This window comes from Primulina huaijiensis, chromosome 14 (genome assembly GCF_012295235.1).
Source record: "Primulina huaijiensis isolate GDHJ02 chromosome 14, ASM1229523v2, whole genome shotgun sequence".
NCBI lineage: Eukaryota > Viridiplantae > Streptophyta > Magnoliopsida > Lamiales > Gesneriaceae > Primulina > Primulina huaijiensis.
Window position 1 is genome coordinate 4,872,700 of NC_133319.1, and position 10,554 is coordinate 4,883,253.

At 33.9% G+C, this 10,554-nt stretch overlaps 1 protein-coding gene across 3 annotated transcripts in view; it reads left to right on the forward strand.

Moving 5' to 3' along the window:
• Nucleotides 1-1,252: 1,252 nt before the first annotated feature.
• LOC140956904 (AP-2 complex subunit alpha-1-like) overlaps nucleotides 1,253-10,554 on the forward strand; it is a 13,200-nt gene continuing 3,898 nt past the window's right edge. For 2 of the 3 annotated variants that reach the window (XM_073413837.1, XM_073413838.1), the window contains exons 1-19: nucleotides 1,256-1,546; nucleotides 2,531-2,662; nucleotides 3,737-3,862; nucleotides 3,957-4,019; nucleotides 4,094-4,191; nucleotides 4,274-4,481; nucleotides 5,836-5,907; nucleotides 6,052-6,144; nucleotides 6,445-6,546; nucleotides 6,698-6,795; nucleotides 7,099-7,180; nucleotides 7,272-7,360; nucleotides 8,141-8,246; nucleotides 8,350-8,415; nucleotides 8,718-8,824; nucleotides 8,901-9,005; nucleotides 9,095-9,215; nucleotides 9,361-9,540; nucleotides 9,645-9,887. In XM_073413837.1, the coding sequence (XP_073269938.1) occupies nucleotides 1,415-1,546; nucleotides 2,531-2,662; nucleotides 3,737-3,862; nucleotides 3,957-4,019; nucleotides 4,094-4,191; nucleotides 4,274-4,481; nucleotides 5,836-5,907; nucleotides 6,052-6,144; nucleotides 6,445-6,546; nucleotides 6,698-6,795; nucleotides 7,099-7,180; nucleotides 7,272-7,360; nucleotides 8,141-8,246; nucleotides 8,350-8,415; nucleotides 8,718-8,824; nucleotides 8,901-9,005; nucleotides 9,095-9,215; nucleotides 9,361-9,540; nucleotides 9,645-9,887 (2,223 nt within the window). In that variant the 5' untranslated portion in view covers nucleotides 1,256-1,414. Of the gene's footprint in view, nucleotides 1,547-2,530; nucleotides 2,663-3,736; nucleotides 3,863-3,956; nucleotides 4,020-4,093; nucleotides 4,192-4,273; nucleotides 4,482-5,835; nucleotides 5,908-6,051; nucleotides 6,145-6,444; nucleotides 6,547-6,697; nucleotides 6,796-7,098; nucleotides 7,181-7,271; nucleotides 7,361-8,140; nucleotides 8,247-8,349; nucleotides 8,416-8,717; nucleotides 8,825-8,900; nucleotides 9,006-9,094; nucleotides 9,216-9,360; nucleotides 9,541-9,644; nucleotides 9,888-10,554 lie in introns of all 3 variants that reach the window. The other variant, XR_012171558.1, reaches the window with a different exon arrangement.

The window sequence follows — 10,554 nt, forward strand, 5'->3', positions numbered from 1 at the left end:
TTAATGTAATTAATAGTTAATAATAATAAGTATTTGTGATTGAATAATGATATAAAAAATACATTTAATTTTAAAATATTATTAAAATAATTATTATATTAAAAAAGTTCGTGTAATTTGAGATAACGCTAGAATGAATATAATAAATTTATGTCGTTAAATTGATTTTTTTATTTTGACAATGAAAATGTTATTAATAAAAAAATTATATGTTGTTTTATTATAAAAATTTTAAACAATAAAAAAATATTTTTAAAAAAATTGAATTGTTAGATAAATAAATTTTGATTGAAAATTTTAAAATATGTTAAAAAATATTAATATTAAAGTTCTAATTAAAATAAATAATTATAATATCAATTTATAGACAATTAATTTATAAAAATTAACTACGATTCTTTCAATTTTTAAAAAATATAATATTATATAAAAAATTATCTTTTTATTTAATATGACTGAGACCGTGGTAAATTAAACATATAAAAGTAAAATTATAATCGAAATTAAATAAAATGATATAATATATGTAGATAGTAGTATATCTAATCGCTAATTTTTTTAAAATTAAATTAACTTAATTATTAAAATGCATCGTTTTAATTATGAAAAAATAACAAAGATACTTTTTCATATTACATACAGTGATTTCATGTTCGTAATTTTCTTACATTTAACTAAGAATTTATTTGATTTATTTTTCGTTTTGACAAACCTCAAGACGATAAATATAATATTTTAATATAGTTGGATTTTTTTTTTTTTTAATTATGATAAATATGAAGAGAGTTCTATGTAATTATATTTTATATTTAATTTTTCATTTCGTGACGCTTCATTTATATCAATAACAATGTTTTGAAGCAAAATTATTTTGTGAAAAAATTTTATTATTATTTTACAAGGATTTTTTAAGTATTTTTTCAAATACTTTAGGCATTCAGTTTTTTTTAATCATGTTAATGTTTTAATTTCTCAAGTAACAATGTTATTTTAAATCGACATGCATGAAATTACATGGAACTTTAAAGTGATATCTATAAACATGTATTCGAAGGCAAAAACTTGTGCGAGACGATCTCACTGGTTGTATTTTGTGAGATATATATCTTATTTAAGTCATCAATAAAAAATAATTTTTTTATGTTAGGAGTATTTATTTTTATTGTGAATATATAATTTAAATAGATAATAATAAATAAATAAATTATGAAATTGCATTTTGTTTTTTTATACTTATACTGTAATAAAATAAAAAGCCGTCACCCTCCGTCCGTCCGCTGTCCGACGCCTTTTCCAATCTCTCTCTCTCTCTAGACCAAATCACTCCCCAAAATTAATTGCAACTTTTTGTATCTTGAATTTGATCGGGATCTGTGAAATTGGCCATTGGATCTGGTGGTTTGCTGGATCTGAGATGGCGCTTTCGGGGATGAGAGGATTGTCCGTCTTCATCAGTGATGTTCGGAATTGCCAGAATAAAGAACAGGAGCGGCTTCGTGTTGACAAAGAGCTGGGCAACTTGCGCACACGTTTTAAGAATGAAAAGGCGAGTCTTTCTTCATTCATGCATTTAAAAGTGTTCTTTTAGCTATGTTTCCTCTAGTGTTTGATTTTTATTTTCGGCATGTGAGAGCTCTGGGATGACTTGCAAGCCTCAGTTTTGAAACTGGACTCGAGATGTGATTCAGGGATAATGTAATCAGTTTGTAATTTTACATTCCTGGAATTCGGGTTAATCTAATTGGGAGTAATGGCTTGATTTTTTTATATATATATCTAAGGTTTGAGGGTGGAGATTAAGCAGTTGGAAAAAGCTCCAGTGCGTGTAAATTGGTTAAATAAGCTGGGCATATTGAATTTATTAAGTTTATTATTTGTTTGTTACTGCCGACCTGTTGATTGGGAGAATTAAATACACCGGGGAAAGGATTTTATCTTTTTTCAATTGTTTAAGACGCAAGTATAATAGTTCTAGCCTAAAGGAGTCCTAATATCTTAGATTTGGTAATCATTTGGTGAAGAAATTGGAATTGGTAAGGATTATAAATCATAGCTTGTGAAGGAAAATTTTGGTTTTTCAGATGTTATCATCTTCACTTCATGGATGAGATGCATAATGGAGGTAGACTAACTGCCAGTTTGCTGCGTTTCATTGAAACTTTTACATTGAAACTTTTATCTCACCGAACCAACTATATTGGCCTTTTAAATGGATTACGGGTTACACATTTGGTTTCATTTCTATATACTGATGTAAGCAACAAAAAGAGAATGAATGAGAGGCAAACATTGATGCAGATCATTGGATGGGGACCATGCAAACATTTATTTGGAATTTAACATTTGCTTGACACTGGTAGACACAAGTTTCAAATGTGTAGTGCTCGTGAACTGTATTCTTGGATCTTTATGCTTATCTATTCAATAAAAAGCAATGTCAAATGGATATACGAAGGTGGCTGCATTTGTTTCAATGATTACGAATTTTGATAGCCCCTTTGTACTGAACTCATTTGTGTTAACTGAGCAGGGTCTCACACATTATGAGAAGAAGAAATATGTCTGGAAAATGCTTTACGTATATATGCTGGGTTATGATGTTGATTTTGGTCACATGGAAGCGGTTTCTTTAATATCTGCTCCGAAGTATCCTGAAAAGCAGGTATTATTTGCTAGAAACTTTTGCATAATCATAGTTAACCTGCACCCCATGACTGTTAATATTAGTGCTTTGACTTTGTAAGTAGCCAAATGAATTGATAAATGAAATGTGGGGCTGCATATAGTTGTTATCAAGACTGACTTTCTAATATTTTTTGTAAAAGGATGATGTGTTAATAATTTCCTATTGTAATGAGGTTCTACCACTTGACTATTTGGTTAGCTGCATTTCGATTAACATAGGCCTACAACTACTGTTTGATATAATAACGGTTCTTTGAAGAAAATCCATGGTCCATATGGAATATTAAACGCTGAACTTTGTAGTTACTAGTTCGTACATCCAGTTCAATTGGGAGATAATAATAATTGTATTTAGTAATGATATTCTACTGGAAATGGTCAGTCAGATTTTACATAGTTTATATCTTAAAATAGTAAATGATTGATATTAATATTTTGTGGAAAAGCCAGAGGGAAAGAAGTTGTTGGTTTTACTACCACTGCGATTAGTGAAGTGTGAATGTATTATGAAACCACAAATAGACTTAACTCTAAATACCCTGATAAAACCAACTATTATTGGCACTCTATGCCAATATATGTGTTTGTTACCGTAAAATACATTAACTCATCACCACCATGATCTGTAAAATTGAATTAGAAATCTTGATGGATAACTTTGTTGATGTGTTTAGAATGTAATGCTTTTAGTTGGCATGCTCTTTCTTGAGTATGAAGGTATGCTGTCAAGTCTCAATAGAAAAAGATGAATATCAAAGGAATGGGATATGTTTGATGGTCATTATAACGAGTATCTGAATGTTCTCAAGAGGATTAATGTGTTTTTTTATCTGGAAGAGTTCACATCCACATTCCTTTATTTTCTTCATTTGGATATTTTGGAATCAACCGAGAATGAATTTGTCTCGATCTGTTTATATTATTACTTTGGCCAAAAGTTGCCTGACAATGATATATGATATTACCTATACTCATCTTTCTTAATGGTTTAGGATCAACAATAATTTGTAATCTTTTCTTCATTGAATTTTTCTTGACTCGTATTTTTCAGGTTGGCTATATAGTCACGTCATGCCTTCTCAATGAGAATCATGATTTTTTGAGACTAGCAATTAATACAGTGCGGAATGATATTATTGGTCGTAATGAGACTTTTCAGTGTCTAGCTTTAACACTGGTATGCGTAGATCTCCTCTTCTTCTCTTTATGTATACCATGTCCTGAATTTTTTTTCTTTCCTTTACTGTGTCCGATCCTGTCATTTTGTTCAGGTTGGAAATATTGGTGGGAGAGAATTTGCTGAATCCCTAGCTCCTGATGTTCAAAAATTACTCGTAAGTGAATACCAATTTGAAGACTCCATGTTGATGCAGCTATTCAATGATGCTGAACGTTTATCTTGCTCCAGATTTCAAGTAGTGTCAGACCACTGGTGAGGAAGAAGGCAGCATTATGCCTACTGCGCCTCTTCAGAAAAAATCCTGATGTGGTGAATGTTGATGGATGGTAAATTAATACATGCCACTAATTTCGTGTTTATCTGTTGAATGCATGACAAAGCTATCACCAACTACCTTCCTCATCGCAGGGCGGATCGAATGGCTCAACTGTTAGATGAACGGGATTTGGGTGTCTTGACTTCTTCGATGAGTCTTCTAGTTGCTTTAGTTGCAAATAACCACGAGGCATATTGGAGTTGTCTTCCCAAATGTGTTAGAATACTGGAAAGGCTTATCAGGAACCAAGATGTTCCCCAAGAATACACATACTATGGTATTCCATCTCCTTGGATTCAGGTTTGTGCTTATCTTCATCTCCATTTCTTGACCGGAGGTGATATTAGTCTAAATTCTATTTTAAAAAATTGATGTAACCTGTTGTCGTATTACCAGGATGTCCTTTAAAATGCTTCCTGGTCTGATTTTATTAAAGAAAGTTTTGAACTCTTGCAGTGCCTTATCCGACGTTATCCAAGAATGGATTGCTAGCCTCAAATTAAATGCCTTAAATTACCTGAGGAATATGATTGACATATAGAATTTTCTTTGGTTACATTAAATATAAGATATCCAAGTGTAAAGTGGTCAGTTAAAATTTGAACTTTTATCCAGGCCCATCTGTGGAAGTACTACTTTGGGGGACTTTAGATTGTTATTGCAACTGGTGGCCAGTGATTTTACTTGAGAACTTTGTTGTGGTGTCAGGATTTGAAGAGAGAAGTGTGGGGTTTCTGTTGACCAAAAGAGTAGGACAGTGCTAGCTAACATTGGCCATGGGCTATGGAGAGAGATTTACTGTGAATGTGATGGTGTCTATTGAGCGCAAAGGCTAGTGGGAAAGAACAGATGAAAATTGAAACCCACTTTGCTTTTGTTTAATAACAACTTTTGCAACCATCTATCTATTTATAAGCAATAAATCAACAGGGAGATAAGGGGGAAAGATTGTGTTGTTGGGCTGACCAAAGAGCAGGACAATGCAAGCTAGCACTGGCGGTTTTGGGATGAGTAGAGAGACTGGCAAAAGCTGTTACATATTCTTTCGACTGTGTAGGGCATGCAGATAGAGCAGATGAAAAATAAACCTACCTTTTGTGTCAGATAATAATGGTAGCGACCCTCTGATCATAATGACTGGTCTCTAGTTGGTGATTTCTGAGGTAGACCTGATGAAAAAAAAAGAAAGAAATTTGCACGCATGATTAATATTATTCAGGGTCAAGCTTTACTCTCCAAAATTCTTATATTTAGCACAACACAGTTTGATGAAAGATGAGCTATATTTGGCACAACACAGTTTGATGAAAGATGAGCCCAAAAAGGGTATTTGCATGGTTTATTGATCCCTAATTAGTCAATTTGCAATTGATAAATCTAATGCATTTTAGTAGTGATACCCTGATAATAGTTTTTATCCTTGAGCTAGGATTGTCAATAGTTTTCAGCTACCTTGAGCACGTTTCTCAGATTTGAGCTAAAAGAGGAAGCAGTCATTAATTTTTTTCTTGATTTGTCTTCCTTGTTTATCAGATGAAATAAATTCATGTGCACTGAAGTTTCAATCTTAAAAGTAGCAGCACATAAAAGAACCTCTCTGGATTTACACTAGTATTTAATTATCTCTTGATGCTTTTAACATATAGCACTGCAGGTTAGGACAATGAGGGCCCTTCAGTATTTTCCAACCATTGAAGATCCAAACACTAGAAGATCATTGTTTGAGGTCTAAGTTAATCTTTTTATGTTTGTGATAACCATATATTTAAGTTCTAAAAGAATTATGATGCCATTTTTATATAGGTGTGTCAGAATGTGCTCTTGTATTTTGATCTAGAATCTCCTTAATTAACTTTTTTTTTGTGATCAGGTGTTACAAAGGATATTGATGGGAACTGATGTTGTGAAAAATGTGAACAAGAATAATGCATCACATGCCGTTCTTTTTGAAGCCCTTGCTCTCGTAAGTTTTGTTTCACGATTTCATTTGGTTGTTTACTTAAAATTGTTGAATAGCAGTTGAACTTAGGGGTTTTTTTCTCTTGTCACTTCCTATATGATTTTTCACCTAAAATGCTATTCAAGTGTTTGCTTTTGCACACATAATGTATATGCTTTAGGGGAACATCTCTGCGTATGGTGGAAATGGTTGGTTTGTTGTATGCGGGGAGAGGGATTTTCTCCTCTTCTCGTTCTCTCTCTCTCTCTCTCTCTCTGTGCATTTTTGTAGATAACAGTTCTCGTGTCTACTTCTTGACTGTAGGTCATGCATCTTGACGCAGAAAAGGAAATGATGTCTCAGTGTATTGCATTGCTTGGTAAATTCATTGCTGTTCGGGAACCTAATATAAGATATCTTGGTTTGGTGAGTTGTTAGTTTGGTATGAAATGTACCATGTGGTGATTGCCTTTTTCTTTCTTGTTTTCAATATTTTGATTCATTATTTCGATGTGTTAGTTTGTTATGAAATGTACTATCGTGTAACTGCATAGATCTGAATAGTCCTTTGGTGCAGGAGAACATGACCAGGAGGTTGATGGTCACAGAAGTACAGGAGATCATCAAAAGACATCAAGCCCAGATCATCACTTCCCTGAAGGATCCTGATACCAGGTCGCCTAAATTGTTTTATTCCAGAGTTACTTATCTACCAAGTATTACAAACATTTGCATCAAGGTTATGAACAGTTGGGTGCTGTGTCTTTTCACTTTATGATCCCTATGATCCTATCTTTAATTTTCCTTGGCAAATTTCAATTGAAACAAAAGATATAATCTGATTACTCGATGTTGTTGACATTCATTTTCTTAGTGTGGGTCTGTTTCCTTGTTACTTTTTACTTATGATAAAAAAAAGTTGGTTTGTTTCGGTCGATGTTTAAGCTTAGGGTTTCTGACAAATGATTATTTCTACAGTATTAGGAGACGTGCACTCGATTTGCTATATGGCATGTGTGATGTCTCTAATGCAAAGGACATAGTTGAAGAATTATTACAGGTGCATACTTCACGAGTGGCCTTCAATTATATTTGTTTGTTACTTTAACCAACCAAGATGGAATAATAGGCTGATTTTCATCCGGTTTCAGTATCTTAGCACAGCAGACTTTGCAATGCGTGAAGAATTGTCACTTAAAGCTGCTATTCTTGCTGAGAAGTTTGCACCTGATTTGTCGTGGTATGAAATTTACCTAAAAGTCGATAAAATAGACAATGTCTTTGAAATACTTAAAAATATGAAACTAATGCTGATGGAATGTCCTCAATATCATCATCGAGTATTTTCTTAAAAAATATGGTGGTCTGTCGTATTGAGGTAGTACCCAATATGCTTTTTATGTAATCTTAATTTTTTGTACCATGGCAGATTTAATTGGACTATATTTAATGCATTAAATGTACTGTTTCAAAGGCAAATATGCAGAACCCTGAGGGCTGTTTTATCTACTTCTCTTTTGTTAGAGCAGAGAAATAATTTTACGAATTGCAGGAGAGTAGAAAAGAATTTCCACATAATGCGCTAGATTTGTGGGGGTCATCCGGGTATAAAAATTATGAAAGGATCATTTATGTTGCTAGATATTGGTTCACTGTTACCGAGGCTTAACAAATTCTGAAAGGTTCATTCTATGTTGTTAGTTCTTGGTTCATTACTGCTGAACATCAACTTTGGAGCCTGTCAAAATGAGCTACGTGAGCCTACTGTGGTGGTTAAGGGGTTAGAAACAATGGTGGAAGGGTAACCCTTCAACTCTCATGTTAACTGAAGTATTTGAAGGTCAAGTTACGTTGTTGATGTCTAGTAGATGTCAAGAAAAACTGGGATCAGATTTATTCTCTTTCCATCAATAGAATAAGCTTTATGTGACATTATACAGATCTGATAGGTATTTACACTGTTTATATGACCGTCTGTAGCCAACTTGATATAAGAACATCTCTCTCTCTCGTTTTCCAGGTATGTTGATGTGATTCTTCAGTTGATTGACAAGGCAGGGGATTTTGTCAGTGATGACATTTGGTTTCGTGTAGTGCAGTTTGTGACTAACAACGAGGACCTACAGGTAATTGACTTGTTATTGTCACTTATGTAGCTGCATAGAGTTTTTGTTTCTGTAAAATGACATTTTCATTCTGCTCATGTATTTCGTTTTGTAATCTTGTCAGCCTTATGCAGCATTGAAAGCCAGAAGTTATCTTGATAAGCCTGCTACCCACGAGACAATGGTGAAGGTGTGTTACATCACCTGTGGTTTTAATATTATTCAATTTTTTATCGGGGTGAACTGTAGCTGATATGAATTGGTTCATGCATATTTTGTGGGGCTAGAATTTGGCTAAATTTCACTATGTGCTTCTTGATGGAAGAAAATGTTATTTATTGAAATTCATCGTACATGTGATATTACCTGCTCCACCATATGCTAGTAATTGTAGACTAGTCCTCTGTTCTGTTTGTACTATTAAAATATGTATGTTAGATGTATTGTGGTTGGAACATTAAATGAAATGTTCCATAATTTTTTTAAAAAAAGGTGAGTGCATACATCCTTGGAGAATATGGCCATCTTCTTACCCGACGCCCTGGGTGTAGCCCGAAAGAGATCTTCCTCATTATAAATGAGAAGCTTCCTACCGTTTCGTAAGTGCATTTGTTTATCTTCTGTTGCAATTTATATTTTCCTTCTACCTTGTTTAACTGTATTAAATTCAACCAGGACTTCAACAATTCCTATTCTTCTTTCCACATATGCAAAAATTCTGATGCACGCCCAACCGCCAGATAAGGAACTGCAGAGTCAAATTTGGGCAATTTTTAACAAGTAATAACAAGAAGTAATTTGTTGTGTTAATTGGTATTAGTGGTATATGTCTGGGTACTTACATTGGATGACCATTTGTTTGTTTTAAGGTATGAAGGTTGCATTGATTCTGAAATACAGCAAAGGGCGGTTGAATACCGTGCGCTGAGTAGGAAAGGTGCAGCTCTAACGGACGTACTTGCTGAAATGCCAAAGTTCCCTGAACGGCAGGTACAAAGACGAGATTTCCAGTATGGATTTAGAATTTGTTTAGCTTATACTTTGTACTAAGTTTCTCTGAGGGCCTTTAATTTGATTTGAAGATAAGCTTAATTCTTTTAGCTGCTATCCTGACTGTGTAAGTATTTCATTCTAGTCTTCATTGATAAAGAAAGCTGAAGATTCTGAGGCTGATACTGCTGAGCAAAGTGCAATTAAATTGCGGACACAGCAGCAGGCTTCTAATGCTTTGGTAGTCACTGATCAACTTCCTGCAAACGGAACACAACCTGTTGGCCACCTTGGTATTGTGAAGTTGCCTAGCATGAGTAACACTGTAAGAAAACCTTTTCTTAATAGTGGCAAACTATGCTGTAGATTTGAGGATCTGATTATCTGACCCATATTCATGTACGGAACAACAATCATCTATGTCAACAGGATGATAACACTTCTGAACAAGGAATCACACGTGAAAATGGCATTCTGACCGTAATTGATTCTCAACCACCCAGTACAGCTTCTCTTGATCTCCTTGGGGACCTTCTAGCCCCACTGGATATTGTAGGCCCTCCAGCTACTACACACCAGTCTGAGCCAAGTGTGGCATCTGGTTTGCAAAGTGGTATAGGAGCTGATGCTTTAGCTATTGAACCTGTTGAAGATCTTGCAAAGAATGTCCAGGTATCAATTTCTTCAAATCACTTATAGACATCTATGCCTAGGTTACCTTAATGGTGGTATTATCTTGGGAGCTTAGTTCGACGCTTTCACCAATCTTTGTTTATATCAGATATAAATCTAGAAACCAGCACATGATCTTATTGACCAGTTATCAAGATGCGTAAATTTAGTGCCACAAATTCATATGTGGGTGCTTCTAAATGCTTACTTAGACTTCTTTGATTGGCTTACTCTGTGTAGATAAACATTTTGAAATGAAATTAGATTTTTCCAGAGTTTATCAACCATTTTTAATCACTCAACCAAGTTTTAGGTTCTGTGATGCCTTAATTGGTGATAATATAATGATTTGGCTTATTATTTAGCAGATATTATTTGCCACTGACGATCATATAGGGACTAGAATTTGGTTAACTTTCCCATTTAATATATTAGAACCACCCACATTTTCTCAGACAGAATGCTAACATTCTTGTCCACTGCAACAACCATTTGATGGCGTGTGTTCTAAAATATGTCTATACAATCACTTTTGGGAATTCACCTATGTTGCATGGATATGGGTACGGGTATCCGGTATCGTATCGAATATGATACAGATACGACGATACGGAAAATTTTGAAAATATAAGATGCGATTATGATAAGGCAATTATTAAAACATATA